This window comes from Pleurodeles waltl, chromosome 6, assembly GCF_031143425.1.
Source record: "Pleurodeles waltl isolate 20211129_DDA chromosome 6, aPleWal1.hap1.20221129, whole genome shotgun sequence".
In the NCBI taxonomy this organism is placed as follows: domain Eukaryota; kingdom Metazoa; phylum Chordata; class Amphibia; order Caudata; family Salamandridae; genus Pleurodeles; species Pleurodeles waltl.
In genome coordinates, this window is record NC_090445.1 from 1,134,720,779 (window position 1) to 1,134,741,818 (window position 21,040).

At 41.9% G+C, this 21,040-nt stretch overlaps 1 protein-coding gene across 3 annotated transcripts in view; it reads right to left on the bottom strand.

Annotated features, from left to right (window-relative positions):
- Positions 1–6,367: 6,367 nt before the first annotated feature.
- Positions 6,368–21,040, bottom strand: part of LOC138300679 (transmembrane protein 150A-like) — a 645,891-nt gene continuing 631,218 nt past the window's right edge. For all 3 annotated transcript variants that reach the window (XM_069240337.1, XM_069240338.1, XM_069240339.1), the window contains 2 exons: positions 20,578–20,755; positions 6,368–8,452 (listed from right to left, as the gene is read on the bottom strand). In XM_069240337.1, coding sequence (XP_069096438.1) covers positions 8,208–8,452; positions 20,578–20,755 — 423 coding nt within the window. In that variant the 3' untranslated portion in view covers positions 6,368–8,207. The remainder of the gene's footprint in view (positions 8,453–20,577; positions 20,756–21,040) is intronic.

Here is a 21,040-nt window from a genome sequence, read left to right on the forward strand (position 1 = left end):
TAATTTCCACAATTAAAGACACCATCTAGCAACAAGACTCAAGATTGTCTCTTTACCTATACTTCTTCAAAACCTTCAACATACCACCGGGGATCCCTTATCCTCACTACATGATTGGACAATATATTCTGTGTGCTGTGGCCAATTTGTTTCAGGCCTGTAGCATTGCACCTTCTACAAATCTGATAATACAAGGGCATCCTCTATCTAACGCCACATGTCCTTTATTGCCATAACTGAAACATGTTACTTTCATCCTTCATTCTGATGGTGTCTTGTGAGCTTTCAAGTAGTCCTTATCTCTTACATTAAAAATATCTTTTACATCTGTGCATTCTGAAACCTTTATGAGCTCTTGAGTTCACTTCATGAATATCAGCTTGCCTTGACCTATTTACCTCGAGATATTTGATAGTTTTACTTATATTCAAAACTCTTTGCTATTTCTATAGCTTTATCTAGTGTTAACGCTTTTAGTTCACCACAAAGTAACAGCTGAATAATTATTATTGTGTTTTTTTACTTCAATTCATTCTGTCCCAAGTCATTTTTGCACTCTGTTACTTTCCCAGATGTTCCTCTTTTGGGAATTCAGTTAAGGCCTTTTTTCCTCTTCTCTCAGCAGTGAATTAGCAGTGATTGGACAAATTTGAAAGCAACAAGATGCCTACCCTCTTGTCATTTTAAGAGGACTTGACTAATCATACTGCTTTTATTTTTGCTAACAGCAGGAAGTTAACCAATCAGAAGGCTTGATTTAAAGTTTTGATTATTAAGGGCCATTTCAATGTATTTCACAACTTAAGTTACTTTTATTTTTATCCATCCGTGTGGTGAGAAACCTATCATTAAACCATCAAAAGGCAGTGGATGAAGCACATTTATATCTGCCTACCAAAGTTGATAATCTTTTGTCCACTATTTTTTAGTTTCCCCACAAAAAATCACTGTGGAGTGTTTGAAAGGCAAATTCATCTCTTTATCCAACCAGTCTTCACTGAAGTGGGCAAAAGATATGTAGAATACAATTGAACTCTGTAAAGTTTGTGTGGTCATGGGGAACTAAAGTAAAAAGCACCACAAAAAAGTTAACTTTCAGTTGGAGTGACGGCTCAACCTAACTGCCTTATTAGCTACATATCTTAGCAACAACAAGATGTGCTTGAGTCACTTCAAAGCTATGTATACAAAGATGATGGGTAGATTTGGGTTATAGTGTGCTGCAGTTAGGCGACTTGCTACAGTCGACATTCAGCCAATAAATACATATAGCATGGGCCAGTGTTCTGGTTGGAAGGTCATTATAGTAAGGACTTGTGGACGGGGGTGGGGCAGACTTACTTGATTCACCTGTATCCAGCAGAGGTTGCTTCACCCAGCTTTGTTTTGCTATATGTTCTGAGAATTGTATTCAGGGGTCTGGCTCAATATTTCCAAATTCGGTGTTCTAAAAGGCAAGATGCTTTGATGTACTCCTACAGTTAATGCATTATCTTTCCATTGCTATAGCCCTGTAGGGCAAGGGATCTTCCCTCATGTTTCATTCTTTTTAATTTCTACTGGTAGTTAGTCTAATTATTAATTGAAAGGGACTTCCCAGTATGTACAGTTAACTTTTACAAGTATCCTAGATCATCGCTTATAGGTACTTTGCTAATGTTACAGAAATGTTCTAGTGATTCAGGATTCCACAGAAAGTTAGTGATTATCATTTAGAGTGGATTTCACATGAAGTGGTTACTTTCAATATAGGGATAACTTTGCTGCATGATTTCGAACCTGCTGTCAACTTACATGGAGGCTTTTGGGAAGGTCAGTGTAGATCTGTTCTGTGTACAAGTGGGATGAAAGCCAGTAGATGCCGGAGAGGAGGTGGAGCGGAGGTGTCCATGTGGTTTTAGGAAAAAGATGTGACTGCTGAAGTAGGTGTTGCCTTAGTTGTTAAAATTAGCTCCTGTGTGTATTGGGAGCCGGTGGAGCTCTCTGAGGGTGGTGTGAACTGAGTTCTGAGTGGGAGGTTGTTGAGGATTCCAGTTGCTGAGTATGGGATATTTTGTAGTCTTCTGCTGAGTTGTTTGTCTCTCTTCTATGGTGGCATGGAGTGCACCCATGCACCTTTCCAGATGCAATAATGGGGTGTAGTGTTGAATCCAGGTCGTCAATCCAGGAATGAAACATATCTTTCTGGGCCTAGCACTTGCCTGGGATAAAACAGAGAATGCATGCACCCTGCACCCACTTCTACCTGGCTCAGACATGGCCCTCAGCAAACACCAACGATGGCCCCACATGTGGTCCACAGCCCACACCAGCAGAGGCACAGCACAGACCACCACCAGACTTCGAGGCAGCATCTCAGTCCCATAGACCCTAAGGTAACTTTTACGAACAATACAGTGTTGTCTGACAACGAGGGCAGTTGGAAGTGTGGGCGGTGTTAAATAACATGTCCTACTGCCTCAGCCTAGATTGGAGAAAGCGTAAAAGCTCATAGGTTGCAGGGACCCTATTGTGGTTCTGAAGAGCACTTAGCAGCTATGCCACAGTGGCTCTCAAAATCAGAGAGAGAGGAGAGAGAAGAGAGATGGAGAGAGAGAGAGCGATCACAGTGGCTAAAAGGGAAGGTGCTTGTCTCCTCTGACGAGACAAGCCATCCTTTGGTTGGTTGGAGTGGAGAGTTCCTTTATCTTCTCAGATTGGCTGGGCTGACCTCTGAGAGAACTTTTTAGGAACCTTCAGAGATGGTTCTGGCGATGCCTTGTTAAAAACTCTAGCTTCAGGCCCTCAGTGATGCATTTTTCTCAGCTTGCAACTTTGCAGAAGGGGAGCTGATAAGAGACTGTCTAATCCTCAGCCTGCATTGGAAGACTTGTCACTGCTTCACCTACTGCGGTACAGAAGCCCCTGTCAGTCTGGCACTATGATTGAGCTTTCCTCTCAAATGCCTGATGTTATGGGACTTCAGCTGGCCAGCAGCTGGTAATCGCTGCAGTTTACGTATGGGAGATCCTCTGGTGTCAGAGAAGACCCAAGGGGGAGTGCTCTTGTGGGCAGGGGATTCTTTGGGAGGGGGGGGGGGTTGGATTGGAGAAAGAGTGAGCAGAGCAGGACTTACCCTGAACAACTGTTCTACTTCTTTGTTGTGTCTGAAGAGTTTGTTTCCGTGGGGCATCTAACTGAAGGAAGGATCTATTTTCTTTGAATGTTGCTTTGTTACTGTCACTATAGGGCAAACCACCTCCTGTTGTGCTATCTTTTAGTGGGGTCTCCTGTGTCCCTACCTACCTGCACTTAATGTCAAGCTCCCACTGCATCATGAACGAGAAAATGGGTCTTTATCCTTCTGTAAAGCAAGGTGGTGCTACAATCCTCGGACATACTTACCTGTCTCGAGTACAAGAGATTAGAAATTACTGTACCGGGACACAAACCAGTGCTATCTGTGTCTTCGTGAACAGCTGAGGCTCAGACTTACAGATCACCTACTAATGAGATTAATCTAGATGACAGCAGAACTGTTAACATCCTTACTATTTATTTTACACAGTGGTTTAAAAACAAAATGTAATTATGGACCCTATCTGCTACACCGACACCTTGGAAGCACAAAGGGCAGGAACATGAAGAAGAGACACATGAAGCCAGAGTGGAGACCAAGGATTCAAACAAGCATTCGGCTCACCTTTGGGATCTATTGGCTTTCTTAATGATTTTTGCATTATGTCCCTGTGTATACATTGCTATTTTTAAAGAAAAAAGTAAACATTGAATATGTTAACATTTTTAACTCCTCTTTGCTTAACTGCAATTTTGCACTGTAATTGTAATTTGCTATACTAAGTATTTTCATAGCCAGAAGGTTTTCCCTCTAAAAAGCTGAGCTATTGTGTTTTCCAATGGTTTTTTTTGTACATGTGAGCTGAGTCACATTCATGTGCCCAGGGAATTCTGGTTGCGGGAGGGTGCTCACGATGGGGCATGATTGAGAGCTCTCTGAAGCTGAGATTGAAGGCAAAGCAAGTCAGTGGGCCATATCAGAGTTCAGACTACATTCTTATCCAATGCATGGTCTCTTTCCAATTCACACAGTGATGGTCTTATATGTACCATTTGCAATTAGCCATTGTAATTATTTGCAAGTCATTGTTGCTACGCGTTTATACAAAACTGCTAAAAATCACTCAGTCCCAATATGTCTGGATTGTTTTACGCATAGGATTGTCATTGTCTGATATGTTTGGATGTAATAGCAAAAAACTCACAAAGAGGCAACTAGATACCAGTCAGGCAGCATGCTGTGCAAAAAGCAGGATTGTTGTTCACATGTTTCAAGTGATGCTCTAATTATTTGGGACACTATTCTTGGCAAGACTTAAAACATTTGATGTTGTACAACTGTGGAGTCCTTGGAGTCAAATCTAACACTTGTGGAGCAGAAAGCTAGACCTTTGCTGCTTTGCAGCACTCTCTGCAGGGGCTTTGGGAGGGCAGGAGCACAGCTGGTGTAGCATGTCAGAGGAGGAGAGTCATGCACTTCAGCTAAAGTAGGCAGAGGACCTGACCTCCTCCACTGTGATACCCAGTCTATGATTATAGATCCCGGGGCTCTTGGTACCACTGTGCCCCCATAGAAGTGGTGCTGCAGCATTTGTTCCACAGCAAAGTTGATTCAAACGTCATGCTGGTCATTTGCCCTTGGGCGATGAATATCCAGATCCTCAGCTTCTCTTGAGTTTAAGCGCGAAGGAGAAAACACAGGTGAGAGAAAGATGTGTGTAGGGGGAGCCAGTGGGTCTACAGAAGCAATGGGGAGGGCAAAATCAAGGGGGAAGCAACAGAAGGAGGCAGCAATTCAGAGGTCAGGGGGGAAGCAACATGGGGGCACAGTAGGTGGAAACAACACTGAGGATGCCGAGAGGGAAGCAAACTAATAGGTATCAAAAGCAATGTGGAGTGCGAGAGGAAGAAATATAAACAGGTGAGAGAGCAACAGGAACAGACATGGGAGAAGCACACAGGCAGGAAAGCGTAAAACAGACAAGGGAAGAGAAGCACACTAAGGGGAGAGTTGAAAAACACATGCACTCTTGTGAAGTGCTTATACAAAAAGAAAAGATAAAAGCAGCAAATTAGTAGTGGGAGGACACAAGTAGTGCAATAGAAGAAGATGAAGGAAAGCTCACAAGCTAACAAATAAGCAAGCAAATAAGAGAAGCAAGGCAATGAAGTCAACCAATGGTAAGCAATGGGTTGACATTAAGCCAACTGTAAGTGGACAAAACACCTTGCAACAGACAGTGCACTAAGCTGAGAAAACACAAATAGAATGCAAGGTTAAAAAGGGCACACAAAAGGAGAAGATGCACAGTTGCGGCAAGGGTACATAAAAGAAAAAGATGTGTTAAGAGAACAGAAGACAAAATACTAACACGCAGAGATGGAAATACAAAAGAAGCAGGAGTCAGAGCCGTTCAAAGAAATCACAAACAAAAACTGATCAGATTAGAGGTTGACTGGGTCAAATGTAATGGAAACAAAGTGTGCATGGGTCTAGACCTTAATTCAACAAGGTCTACAAGTATTTTCTGAATGCCACATGATCTACAACACTTCTCATACTTCGGCATAACATTTTAATGTTGCTTTAAACCATATTCTCGAAACATTCACATAAGTGTTGTATCGGGCCAGCAGCAAGAAAGGAGAGATTTGGATGAACACTGCTAGTATTTCCTCAGTTGCGTTGGGTGCAGAGTTTGGGTTCGTTTTTCCCACGGGCTGATCTTGTTCTCAAAGATGGAAAATGAGACGTTTCTAACATGGAATATTCTGTAATCGTTGGCTCACTGTACAACATATTAAACATGATTGTTTTAAATGTCCATTTGTCCGTGAAAAATGGTCATCATTACAGCCCATTGAGAAGATTAGAAAGTTGGCTTGAAGGAAATGTGCAGCGGATCGTCCAACAGAGCCTTTGGCCGTCGTGCGTTGCTCTTTGTAAGTGATACCTAGAAAACCTTGGTACTTACATGGTACTTTTACCTACTGAGCATTTCATGGGTACATTTTTTACTGAAACATTGTTACCCAATGGAAAGTAGCACTCTTATTATTGAACAAGGATGAAAAGCAAGATGACCACGAGGATAGCCAATGTTACAGTGAAATGACTATATATTGAATAACTGGAGTGTTAAGTACCTGAACTCTCCTATAAGGAGGTCAACAAATCAGACGACATCTACAGGACAACTAACGTTTACATACTTACCTTGCTTCCTTAAATTTTTCTTATTCTGGAGAGAAAATGATTCTTATGAAGAGACAACCCATTCGAAAAAATAAAGGTCAATGTATCTGATAATGATATTCAGCAGCAATTTATTGGAACATGTGATTACATTCTGGGAAGTATTTCAATGTAGGTAATTTGATTTGTTGAAGCACAAAGGTGATGAAGACTACGTCACGTTCTGTGACCCATTTTCAGCCAGTCTTTCATTTTTGATGAAATTACAAATCAAACCTTGTCGAACACATTTTAAATGTTCACTAATAAATCAATTGGGTGGTCAAGACTTTACAGTTGATAAAGCTCACTGGAATTAAATTTTTCTTCCCAACTCAGAAAAATACGAAAGATACCGACCTTTATTGGCACAAATATTAGTATGAAAACATGTGTTACCACGTATTCTTTGAAGGCGGAAACTCCTGACAATTTCCCAGCTGGTTATGGAATCCCCATCCCCCAGGACCTCTCAAGGTCCTCCTGTTATTTTTAAGGGTGCTACAAATAGCCTTTGAAAAATCTCCAACCTTTGAGAGTCACCCTGCTTATGAAGTGAGACAATGAGACAAGACCGCTGTAAATTATTCAGCTCATATAGCACTGTTTACGTAGAGGAAGGGGCTCCTCTGTGGACATTGTGACTAACAGGAAGCCCAGACTCAGGCACATGGCACCCCCCCAATGAGAAAATAAAAGCACTTCGAAAGCTAAAGTTTTGTCTCTCTTTTATGAGGTCTCAAGAAAAACACAAAAAAACATGGGATGTACACCGAAGCAGGAGAACTGTAATTTGAAAGAAAAAAAAAAAAAAAAGTTCTGATCAGATGAGTATACGAGTACTGGTCGATGTTCCGGCTCAGCAGCCTGTAACTTACTACTTTTGCAAAACAAAGTCATGAACTTTGGTTTCATAGTACTCTAGTAGGAACAGGGCCTTCACAACATGGGTGAAGGTTTTGTGGAAAAACCGTGTCAAACTCTCAATGGAGTAGGCGTGGCTTACTGAAACACTCCCAGAGCGCTTCTGACGCGCTCTCAAGCATTCAGAATGGTACCGTACAGTCTCCTCTTCCACTCGTTAAGCCCTCGACATTTCACAAATCCCTTTTTCTTGGTAAGGATCAATAAACTTCCATTGTTATTGTTTCCAGGCCTGTCTAGGTCTGGCCCATGCAAAAGTGAAACTTCTTTGGTAACTAGGTGAACAGTTTTTTTTAGATTGTCTTATATACATTAGCCCACTCCTCTTGCTCAGTGTGAACATTCATACACTTTATTATTATTTTGTTTGCATTTGTCTAATTCCCTGTTCATTTTTGAGTTCCAAGAACAATAGCTTTGAAGGCATCATTGATGTTTTCTTGCATTTTGGGCAATTTCGCCCTATTTGTGGAGTAGCTGTAAATCCCAATTTAGGATTCTTTAGCTGTCCAAGAACCTCAGATATTACATGTTTTGTAATGGCAACGTAGTAGGATTCTGGTGATCAGCAGCACAGTAAAAGTCTGTAATTTTTCAGTAATACAGTTTCTCCTAAAATTAAGCACTAGACTGGCGATGAAGCAAGGCATTTTGGTATCTTTTGCCAATGGAAATGTGTAAGTACTGCATATATATATATATATATATATATATATATATATATATATATATATATATCACAATGTTACTCCAATGATCCTCCATCACAGAATTAATTTTGCGACTTAAGAGGAGGTGAGGCATCCTTTGACAAAGACAAAAATTGTTTTCATCCGAAATTGAAAAATAATACATTTGGAAATATTTGTATTTTTGGTCTGGAATGAAAGCCCTTTGCAGTAACCATCCCTGACACGCTGTAGAACAGTCTTTGGAAACCGTTAGCAGGTGGGCATAAAAACTCTAAATGTCTTTACTTTCGAGGTAGCCCTCAGATCATTGCAAGGTTCTCTGAAGTACTGTGTGTATGCGGCGTTGTGGCCGTGCTGCTGTCCGACTTGTAAGACTTGGGAGCGCGACTTGCCTTGAGTAGCACCAGGAAAGTCTCTGTTGTGATGGCCCCAAATTCAAAGGCAAAGGTCCCATAAAAGATGAGGATGTTGATGATGAAGATCCACTCACAGAGTGCTGCCACATGTTGCAACAAGACGCTCTCCTGGATGAAAAACACACCGCCTGGGAAGAACTAAAGTCAAGGAAACTTGCCATTGACAACAAAATGCAAGTACTGAAACACTATAACACAAATTATAAAATGCAATACTATAAACATGGAGTCTGGCAAATGAAAAATCGAGCTGTTCCTACTAGAGCTACAAGCCTTACACCTCAAAGAATTGTTTACCATAACAGTAGTCAATGGGACAGAATAACTAACCAATCGCCTGATGTGTCACAAGCCAAAGATTAAGATACACGTGAAACTTATAGATATATTTGTTTGCAGTATACAAATGTATTAGCTAACTAATGTTTGGAGATGGCTTACTTATATAACATGAATCTGACTATCCCTTTACCTTTCTCATTTATATTAAAAACTTGTCGGGTAAAAAAAAAATGGCCGCCATTTTCCTAAATTAACAATGATATTACTATTGATGTTGCAGACATTTTGCCAGTCCCGAACACCTTGCTCATTGGTGCCTTAGATGTTTCACTGGGAGTGTGGAATAACGTGTAATTAAAACATGAAATTGTAGCAATATAGCTATGGTTGCATGCACAGAATTACACACAAGAAGCATTGCAAATAACACGTTGCTATTAAATGACTCAAATACACAGATGACTAAGGGTGGATGAAAGAGACATCGCCAGTATTCAAGTTCATAACATGCAGGTTTCACAGTTTACACAGCATACACATTAACCCACTAATCTGATGTACCTGTTTAAATCCTACAATCACAAGAGTAATATGATCAAATCATCGTGGGTGAGAGCCGGGCAGTGTCGGGGAGAACATGTATGCTGATTGCTAATATGTGCTTGGATGGTGAAGTACAAAAGGAGCAGCAAAAATATTGATTTAATGAAACAGATATGAACGCATCACTCAAGGAACATTTCAGCATGGGGCCTAAGGAGAAGACCAGCATGTTTAATTACTAAACAGATACCCTGGGACAGGCTAGGGAAAGTAATAGGTCAGAGTAGCTCAAAGTAAAACCGGAGTCCATGACCCATGTATGGTTATGTGGATGCATGCTTGTCCTAGATTGTGTGATACTTTCAGCCAATCCTGGCTTTAGACGCACGAGCTCCGCGATTAGCAGTTTACCTTTCCCTTTGCAAGTATAATGGGCATAACTTCTCCCAGCATCCAAAGTAACGTTGACTAAAAAGCTGGGACTTGATGAGAAGTGTCCCAAATGTGGTAGATTGTATACCAGTGACCTTTGTAGAATTAGCAGCACATTCTGCAGCAGATGGGTAGGAGTTTGACTGGCACTCTAAGAAAGCAAATGATAATAATGTAGGGTAATGGCAAGCAACCAAAATTCATTTTATTGGAGGATTTTGCCATAAAGCGTTTATGTTAAGTCAGTGCAAAAAACGCCCATATTCGTTGTACTATTTCTCACTCAGACCAACTTTTTATTGAAGTCCAAAACGTAGCGTTGATTTTTTGGGGGAAACTTCTAGTAGATAACTCAAAGTCGATACAGCAACAAGAAATGGACAAAGTTTAGAGGGCAGGCTGCTTCAATCAGCGGTGATCGATTACTGAATGTAATTGTGCTCCCCACTTCCTCTTGTTTCCTCTCTCAATTTGAGACTCAGCTGACCTACTGTGCCAAGGCATGATGACTCGGGGAGAGAACACATGGGATAATTGAGGACTGGTCACAATTTCACTGCTTCCTACAAAGAAAATGTTGAGATGTCCGGCGTAAATATAGGTGGATTCACCTTAATAAAAAATATATATATTATATACAGGGGCAGCTTTAGCGCTGGTGGTGCTCTGTGCGAGTCTTTTTTGCCCCCCGCCCCCACCCAACATATGACCACCTCCTCTGATTCACTTACTACCACTCGGCAAATGTGACCCTCATATCTCCGTAGCCCAGTGGTGTAACAAAGGCCTCCGCAGCCCCTGCAGTGTGGGGGACCCCCTGAGCACAGTAGACAGTCTATACTAATCCACTCAGCTATCCATATACAATACAGTTATGTTCTTTCCAGCAGGCACATTAACTCTCCACTACTTTATGGGGAGTCAAAGCTGCCGCTGGACAAAACTCCCATCTCTCTCCCTAGCAGGAACATTAATCACAAGAGGTATCTTGACATTTTAATTGTTTCATGAAGGCTGGACGCAAAGGGAACTTTTTAGCGGGTGCTCTTGAATCCCAAGTTTTGTAAGTTATTGCTAAATACAGCGCCTCCCTGAGGTCAGCGCCACCCAATCCAGGTCAGCACCCAGTGCGGACGCACCGGTCGCACCTCCCTAAAGCCGGCCCTGGCTATATATTTTTTCACTTGTGTCTTCACGCGAGGTCGGGAGATAATTTATCGGTTATATTTTAACACCTTGCCCCTCCACTTGAGCTGAAAGGTACATTTAAGAAATGGCCTTGACCAATGTACATGTTGACCAAATATGGTGTTTTACCAAACCAAATCAATGCATGCTGTTTGCCCCCGGCTGAGTGTTCCACACTTTGGCTGTGCACTTACAGCCCAATTCAACCAGTTTTCATCCGTGAGAGTGATGCAGTCCTGAAAAGTGCAGGATGAGTTCCAAATAGTCATATAAAGAATCTATCAATTGGATCCTTACTGACCTTGTGAGCAAGTCTCCCTAGGTTAAGGTGAGTAGAATTTGAAAATATGATGCTGAACGGATGACTTCACATATTTTTTTAAATAAGTAATGAGGTGCACCCATCAAAACATCCGTAACAGCTTTCTGTAATTCCTGGCTTTAATAGTACCTCCTCTCTTTCTGGTCTTCCACCGCATCGTGGATCCTGTAGTTGTATGTTTTATATGGCCAGGACCCATCAGGAGGGGGTCTTGTGATATCTTAAGGGAAGCACCTCTCTAATGGCTACATGATTGCAAAGCACTTCTCATCAACTACTGCAAGCCCTCTCTCCTGGGTAATAATCACTGGTCAATAAACGCTTTGCCTTTCTTGTTGAGTCGGGTGAAAACTTCCCCAATGCCACAATCTGAAGAATCACTCTGAACAATGAAAAGCTGATGAAATCTCTTTCAAGACTGATGCCTCACACCAAGGCTTTTTCAGATGTACGAAAGGCCTGCCGGCATTATGCATTCCAATTCACCTTCTTGGACTAATTCATGGAGGTCAGTGCCAAGAGTGAAGCAGCAACCTGACTGGCTCCGAAAAAAGTTCTAGTTGTACTAACGGATGGATTTTGGTGGTTGTGGTTGCAAGATCCATGGTAGCCTGAATCCTGGCTTTGAGATACTGCACATTTTTACCAGCCACTTGGTGACCACCAAGTGCTCCCCTGCCCGGTCCCTAAAATCCTCCATCACATGGCAAGTAAATACTGTAGGGAGTATACTGGGGGGTTAGCGAGTCGAGTCATTCTCAAAAGCCCTTATCTCCCCTACGCTTCGTACCTGTGCACTCTATTCCGGGCAGTAGGAGCACAGCCTGAGATCAGCAGGAGAGCTGCAGGATGAGTGGGGAGATGCATGAGTTGAGCAGTGAGCACATGCGCACATAATTACATGGTGCTACTGACTCTGGTTGCTCGGTACCAGCACTTGACTCCGGAGTAGGAGCTTGAAGCTTTGAGCACTAGATTCCTGGATCCTGGGGGAGCGTGGTGGGTCACAGAATCAGCCCGATTAGTTGTCAGTACAGCTTGTGACTGCCTTGCTCCCCTTACCCCTTTACTCTCAGCTTGGCTCGATTGTACCCCACTGGGGGGTTCCGACAACAGCATTATGCGATATGCAAGGGGACAAGGAGACTGGTTTACATAACTAACGGGGACGCATTTGGCAGCATTCAGTGGACTTTAAGTACCATGGCCCCAGGTGCCGGTACTACAGACAAGTTACAATTGTTTTCAAAATACATCGGAGGCATCACCTGTTAAGGGTAAAAACTCGGAAAAATGCAGGGGACAATTGTATCATATCAGAAACTGCTGATTTAATCGAAGAGCTTGAGTCAATGGTGGGTGACAAACGGAAAACGGGAAGCCAACGGTCTTCTGAAATAACATCCTTTACTCAGAAACATGACAGTGCACAACAACCTCCAAATAGTCCCAAAACTGCCCTGGAACAGCTTGTGAGAAACAGGGAGGTAAATATCCTTCACTCGAGACTTCTAAACGTCACCTGTTCCCATACAAGACTCTGGGCCTATTTCCAAAGACAACGCACATTTGATAGGCCCCGATATTACGAGAGAAGGGAAGAGATCCCGGTTATCACTTTTTCCAACGGATCTTGCTTTTGCACCCTCCTGAATCACCTAAAGTTACTTAAGTATGTCAGTTGAATCCTGTCAGAAATGTTTCCACACCTCAAGGGGAGCTAGCGAGTGGCCTTTATGGTCCTACTAACGTGTTACATTGCAAACAGAGTGAGACAGTAATGGCAGCCCTAAGATCGAAAATTGACAAATTTACAAATTAAGTCACAGATTTAATTGGGTTTATGAAACATCTCGAAGGTCAAAGGGAAAGACCAAATAGTATGTCTAGGGAGGAATGTCTCACATTCACTGAACTTCCCCATACGGACACGGCTCGGTGTCAGGATGCACTGGCTCCCTTCCTGCCAAACAGACCTTTATTGTACCCTAATAGCTCATGTATTAACCGTACTAAGATGACTAAACGGCAGGGAGTGACTTAAGCAGGTCCAACAGGATGTGTGGCGATCACAAGGCACACAGGGGGCTTCTAGAGCCAGGTGGCCCTAGAGGATCTAGGGCGTTGGGTTTAGATATGAATGCCAGAAAACAAAATACGTAACAGTTTGGCCACATAAGACCTTTAGGACATATATTGGCCTAGGATTACATAAATTGGAGTGTGTGTCTAGCCCCCCCCCCCCAATATAAACAAATGTACAGCTGTCCTAACTCTCAGTTCTAGGACAATTCTTAAAAAAACACTAAGCCACTACATTCAATGCGATCTCTTAGGCACCGAGGTATACAAGTATAAGGCTCAAGCAGCTGCACTGTATGGTGCAGAGTTGTAGGCAGTTAACGTAGATGAGCTTACCATGGGTGAGAATAAGTTTATAAAATTGTTATTATGACTCCCCAGTACCACCCCACTGATCCCAGTGTACCAAGCCATTGACTTCAAAAGAATACAGCATCAAGCTACTCTGAGGCCCTTGCTCTTTTGGATAAGAGTATGGGCCACATCGGAACTTGATTATTATAGGGAGGGACCAAGAGAACTGCTGGAGCTTGATACCTTCACCAGGTTTCATTCGCAGCATGTTCAGATCTGGTTTGCCAAAGTAGGCGTGAGTTTCTTCTGGAGTGACCCCCAAACCTCGACATCTCGCTCCAAGAAACATTTGAAGCGGATTTAGTGGGAATAAATGTCCAACATCCTACATCGAAATCCCAGGCTGAGAAGGTATCCACACATTTTTTTCTCGTCAAACCTATTTCTTATTTTGAACTCTGCTTGGTTTTTGTACAGCACTTGTTAGCAAAAACACTTTATATGAAGTTCCGATACAATATTCTTCAAATTAAATTTTATACATCAAAATGGAAAAACGTAATGGGAGATATCAATTGCACCCTGTGCATTCTGAATACTAAAAAAAAATGTTGCACGTGTTTTTCTGTCCAGCATATGCTAATTTTTTTGAAGGAAATTGATTCGCCCTATATGTGGTAACACTGGATTCAGGAAGCAGATGGATTGCGTATTTTAAAAACTGATACTACCCCGCATATAGTTTCTAAATGAAGCAGATACCTACTTGCAGTTGGGCTAGTGCGAAAGAAGAGGGGTTCGAAATTTTAAGGTATACTGTATGTTTAACGAATGGTAGGAAATTATAATGTTTTATAATTTTAGTTTGTCTGCTATTATCACCACACCAACGATTTCTTATTTAGATTATATAATTGAAGATGATTTTAGCTTGATTTATAATAGCTGTGAGTGTAAGTGCTATGATGAAATTTTTGTACTGCCTAGTACTGATTGATTATGTATTACAGGTATTTGTAAGATAGGTATTTGCGCTTTGAATATTTTTTAACTAAAATAAAAGCTATTCGATTGATCGACTAATAACACGAACCAAGACATCAGAAATCGACCTGAAAGTGAAGTAATTATACTCCGGTCCATCCTATACCCACACAACAATCTGTAGCAACATCAAGTATGCAGCTCAATATAGCTGAATGAAGCTATTAATGAACCTATGGACTCAAGCTGTTACATCTCATAGAGCAAGCTAAGAACACTGGTTGTGTTATAGTGTTCTTGCAAGTTATTGAAGCTTCCCGTGCTCAGTCTCTGGACCTTCAACCCGATATACGGCTCAATTGTGCAGCAGATTTACTCTTTACCCGAGAGTAGCTCTGATTGCTGGAATTCTTCTTTGATGCTGGTGAATAAAGCATAGTACTTAATGTCTGAGAGAACACACTGCAGAAAATGGGCTGTGGCTTGGAAGTGGATTAGTGCACTGACCACTTGCTGATGCTCCCAGATGCTACAGGAGATACTGTTGTCAATAAAGGTGTCCATGGTGCAGCTGCACCACCAGAGGCCATGTTTGAGCACGTGTCAGAACTAGGATTGTGGCAGGATGGGTCTCTGGAAGAACTGGCAAACTAAGAAAAGTGGATGGTTGAGATGCACTCTAGATATCACTGTACCCAACATGGCCGCTGGACCCTGCAAGATAAGACATTCTTGTGCTAATCCAGCAAAAGGTTGAGTCTCCTGCAGTACTTGCGCTGGAGAATCTTGTAGCAGTTCGGGAGATGCGGGGGTCGTACCGTGAATCCTACCAGCTAGGACACTCACCTAGAGTTGTTTGCACGCCTGGATTAGGTTTGAGTTCTGGAGGTCTCTGGTGGCACTGACGGCCACATGCAATGGAGGCACTGAGAGGACAGTATCTTGGGTAGGGGTTCTGCTGGGGGCAGCCTTTAGCGTGAGAAGACTGAGAGGGCTGTCTCATGGTTGGGGAATGTGCCAGGAGCAGGGTATGATGACGGGCTGTAATTGTTAGTTGTAGACACTAAGTTGAGTCTTCTGTAACGTACTCAAAAGCAGAGGCTCATCAACACCTGCTTTGACACAAGAGCCCTGAGCATGCTACAGGGCTCGGTGTCGGCTCAATGACTCCTAAATCCAGCATTTCGGTAACCTCCAACTTGATGCAATTCACGATTTTGTCTAATATCATGTATGCTTTACACATGACAGGCACACTGTGTAAATGTCAATGCTGTGGTTGCATCACGTTGTCAGACAAGGTGCCAGTAAAACAGCTCATAGAAATACCATTACAGTAAATTCCCATCCCCCAATAGGTGAAAAATAGGGTGGGATGACTACTAAAATTCCGCAGTGGAGCCATCATGTTCAGTTCTCCATGTGGAACATCTGATGGGGCTACGTACCAGAATCTTTGACAAAATGACACTGCTGATCTCTCTGACCTGAAGGGACCAATAATTGGCCCTCAAGCTATTGTTTCTCTTCAGAGGCTAATCAGAACATTCTAGTAGCCCTCACCTACAAAAGGTACATGAGACTGGTAAATGATAAAGCGCATGGTCTCGTCTTTGAGGTCACCTTAATGCTGTGGGAAATTTTGTTTACAACCAGACAAATAATAGACATGCAAAGCTAAATACAAATTCAACATTTATAAAGTTAATAAAAGGCAACTTTTTTGCAAAATATTTTTTAAACTCTAAACGTGATTGTCTCATACAATCGTGTATCTAAGTGGAGGAAAGGACCTATGAGACAAAGTTTGTTACCACCACAATTTATTATGTTTATATTACATATGGCTGCTGTGGTCTGTACAAAACATGCGCCTTACTAAAGTAAGGGTTTACGTCTCCTACTGTTAGCAAATTTCCCGGCATTAAGTAAAATAACTAAAGTAAGCAACCACCTCTTGTAAAAAAAAAACAATGTAACTGTAAAAATGTTCTAGCTGTGAAGGTTATGTTTAACGTGTGAGGTCAGCAACTGCAAATCACTGCAGAAGTCAGATTTGACAATCATTAGTGCTACTGCACGAATATCGCTTTTACATACAGTTGATTACGTCGGTGCCTGAGGTAGGGTTGGAGCCACAAATGCGATCAAAAATGGTGCAAAAAGATTAACATGTTTACCGTTTAGAGAAGGACAACCGGCCTTCCTCACGATGACCTTTACTCAGAATGAAATATTACAACAATAGCTTCAGGTAAACACTTTCCTAGTACGTAGTTCAACACAATGCACCTGGAATGGAGTTACTAACCGTATTATGGCTAAAGATGACGAAGGTGATACAGAAGTATATTATGAATATTTTTAAACACTCAATTTGTGTTAAGCAATATAGAATTTGTAGGCATTTGTTTTATATAGAAATAATACGTGTGGCAACAACAATCATTATCTTTTAAGGAGACAGTCTGAAGTGTCAAAGGAAATCGGGAAGCAAGAATGGAGATGTTACTAACCCACATTTTGCTAAGTGGTAAAGGTATTACAGTATGTTGTCCACTTGATCACAAATACATGGCGTCAGTAGTTATTGAACTGCAGGGCCCATTGCTGGTAGCAGGCCGAGAGGGGCCTGATCGACTCTCTGTAGTAGTAGACTTATAATTATAGAATGCATTAACTTAAAACATTGCAATGCTCGTGCACTAAACCTGAAAGACTAAGTAAAGGGAAAAACGTGTCTTCTGAGTTGTCTTTTCTGGGCTCAGAATGTGTACAATGTAAAGAACTAGATATGTTAAAAAAGGGGCGTTTCCTTTAGTGGGTGGAAGGATTTCAGTTGAGAACTACACTGAATGTTACCCTTCTACTGCCAGGATCCTATAGCGAAACATTCTTGTGTACAATTACAGATGGTCTCTTAAACAGAACAACTTTGCAGATGCTTAAAAAGCCTGAAAATTTTGAATGAACTGGGATCAGTAGTTTAAGCCCTTCAGCAGCCACCATTTTGAACCACGTATACCTCTCCGTTATCTTTTGTAAGAAGTACGTAGTTCAAAAGGCGACCCCCGCAGCCTCTTTTCTATAGTGTAAGATTAGTGTCAGTGGGTCACAGAAGCAGCAAGCCTGAATTAGCAGGAACTTTGCCTCAAATGCTAGGTCCCTGGAATACACCTAAAAGATAGTATGATATACATTTTAATGCATGCATTGTCAATCATTGACTTCTCATGTTCAACAAACCAGCTCGATTTGTTGAGACGCATAAGTGCAAAGACTAAAGATCCATGGTTCGCCGGTGGCCATGCCCTGCTGCACATAAGGGAAAGTGATAGAACCAAGACTAGTTATCCATTTGCTCAATCGAAGATCCTTTTGGACAAAGTCTGAAAACAGTCTTCCTTCTCCAACCGTTAACGGGTTTTTCAAGTTCAGACAAGCTCGACCTACTGACACTTCTTGGTTATGTATTGCTGTCCAACTCATCCGTGCAACAAAAATACATGCCTTGAAATGGTCAGCTTTGAATCAAAACAGACAGTCATGCATTACTAATACAATCGGCCATGTCACACCATGCTCTGCCACCTTCCCGGGAAGCTTGCAAGGGCTGGTAATGAGAAGCCAGTTCTTAACAGAATGTCTGATCAGTGGCTTATATGGTTTGTAGGTTTAGAAACAAAATACTTGGGAAATGTGCTGGCGCCTCATGATGAACTTTCATTGTTGTACAGATCGGGTGCGCTTATTCTGTGAAAATTTGTCATACCTAACTTGTAGGTCATCTAATATTTTTTATGCATACTTACTACATATATTAAATTGTATTATTTATTATTGTGCTAAATGCTGTGCTATGTTATTTTAACAGGGATGACTCTCTGTACAAGATAACCTTGTGTTCAACCATCTTCTAGGTATCTTAGCAAGTGTCATTCACAGTCTTGTCAGCGTCACTTACCCCAAACAGGATTGATAGTAATATAGGCTTGCTAAATGGGAACTACAAATCTTCAGGGTTTCACTGTTTTCTTATTGTTAGGACACGTCTGTGTATATGTTCTGTTGCGGAGAATGATCCAGTGTAAGCCAGAGCTGCACACTCCTATGATGCTGTCAATGGAATACTGGAAATGGTGCTGAGGGGATCAAAAAGGTCTGGTATGGAGTGGTAGAGGCAGCCCCAGAGGACATCTTAAGTTAGAGTCCTGTCAGAGGCCACTCTTGGGTTTATAATGAGACAGGTCACGTTTAAGAGACTACAAATAGAGGCTTAAGGAAAAACACGTGCTTTTTATTCAAAGCCATGCTGATTAAAAGGATGACCCTGAAGTAATTAGTGTTGAGGTGAACTGTCATGATGTCAAAGTTTAGCATCACTAAAAGTAATTAAATCTTTTTATTGACCCCTGATTAGTCCAGATAAATATCAGGTGAAACTTAAAAACTAGTGTCCTGTCACGATGTCAAAGTTTAGCATCACTGAAGGTAATTTACTCTTTTTTCCTGTCGTCTGATTGGTCCAGAGGACTATCAGGTGGGACTGAAAAATTAGTGTCCTGAGTGTGAGAAAGTTGGAAGAAGCCATTAAAAGCAAGCAATCACCCAATCACAGAATTGACGTAGACAGAATACAGGCATCTCAGAAAGGTAAACTGTTGCATTAGAGAGCTGTAGTACATTTCAAACTTGATAAGGGAACTGAATCATTCTAGAAATACGTTTCAGGGTCCAAGATCTCAAGGACCACCGGAATGATGACACGCTGTTGCCCGTCCTCGGTGAGTAAGGCTGAATTACGACCATACACGATCACAAGAAATTTACAGGGAAGTTGAAGATCTTAGTTTAGTTTATTTTTAACTAACATTCACCTGTTAATCTATTTTGCAAACACTGTGCATTCTCAAGTAGCAGCCACGTCATTATCACAATTTTGGCAGCATATAATATAACTAACATAACAGAACTTCTTCAGTCAACTGAATGCACAGCACCACAAAGTGAATTAGACTCCATTCTGATTGAAACCTCGTGGCCTTTCGGAAAGTGATGACTGGACTACTGGAATTGCTCTAATGCCACACTAATATCAGATACTGTCCTATACAAATGACTGAAAACAATAGCAAACATACAGCTACCCCACAAGCAAGAGATCCCTGCACTAAACTGCCATGACGACTGACAAGAACTCTCTGCATTAGACTGCCCCTAGTGCATAGGGGTATCCTGCATTACACTGACACCACTGGAGAGCGGTTCTTTTCTTCTCACTTGACTGCCCTTCCAAAGACAGGAGCTCTCTGTGCTGTACTGCTCACTCCAAGGATACTAAGTCTCTGCACTAGGCTGCAATTCCATGAACATACTCTTCAATAGATTGCCCTCTCCCACCCAACGTCGCCCCCGAGGGCAACTCTAGATTGCCCCTTCAAAGACAGAAGCGTTCTGCACTAGTTTGCTGCTAACAAGAAAAGGAAGGACTTTAACTACACTGTGTTCCAAGAACAGAAGATCTTCACACTAGTCTGCCATTCCTAGACCGAAGCTCTCTGCCCTAGATTTTCCTCTCTCTGTGGCCTGAAAGGACACAGACACGAGTTTACTGCAGTTAATGGTACCTAATGGACAAGATCGTGTTATATTACACTGTCTGCAAGAAAACTAGCTTTCTCTGCCAAGCTGACCCTTCATGGTCTGGATACGTCAGCACCTGTCTCACACAAAGAGATCATTTAGGGAAACTAAATGTGAATAGCTACTATGACATGTGGGATTGGAAAGGTGCAGCCAGAGAGGTAAAAGACAGTCATTTTTCTGGTGTTTTGATTGTTATAAGCTGCCACTAACTATCTCAGAAAGATTTGCTTGAGTTTGGGTGAGGAGAAAAGGCCAGATGTGGGGCAAAGAGGTGATCCATTGCGCATGGTGATGGGAAGTGCCAAATTATACTTCAATCCAACCCTCTGAGGCCAAAGGCCAGTCCAGCTTATAACATGATGCAAATTACATTTTATATGTATTGAAAATGCAGACATAGCTTCTCGTGCAATTGCCATAAAGAGGCTTTCGGGGCAATAAAGAGGTTACCAACCAAAAGTACATGCTTGGAAAGGATACTCAGGACAAGGGTGACCAGACCCAAGAAGGTGAGCAGGGAGCGTAGGTGTCCTGTCCAGTAATGTGAGCGGGTTCGCGCCATGCGGTACGTCAAAAGCGACTGCAGGCAAATGAAGAGCATGCTAGTCGGAAACGCCACCCCAGCACCAATATAATGCAGCACCTTGGCATGGTCTACCTGTGAAAAGGCGAAAAAAACATGTGGGTTAGAAAATCTATATATAAACAGAATCAGCTTCAAAGGGACTCCACTAAGATCAACACAATCGACCCAGCCTCTACAGGAAAAGTGTTGTCTTTTTTTATCATAGAAATGGAAACACACATTCTTCCTGAGAACCGAGGACGACAGTTCAAGCAGTCTTACCTTTGTAAATATTTGCCTTATCTTACCAAGAATGCACAGGATTATGATGCAGTTGCAGGCAGCTGAGGAAGCAACATTATTCTAGCAATTAAGGAA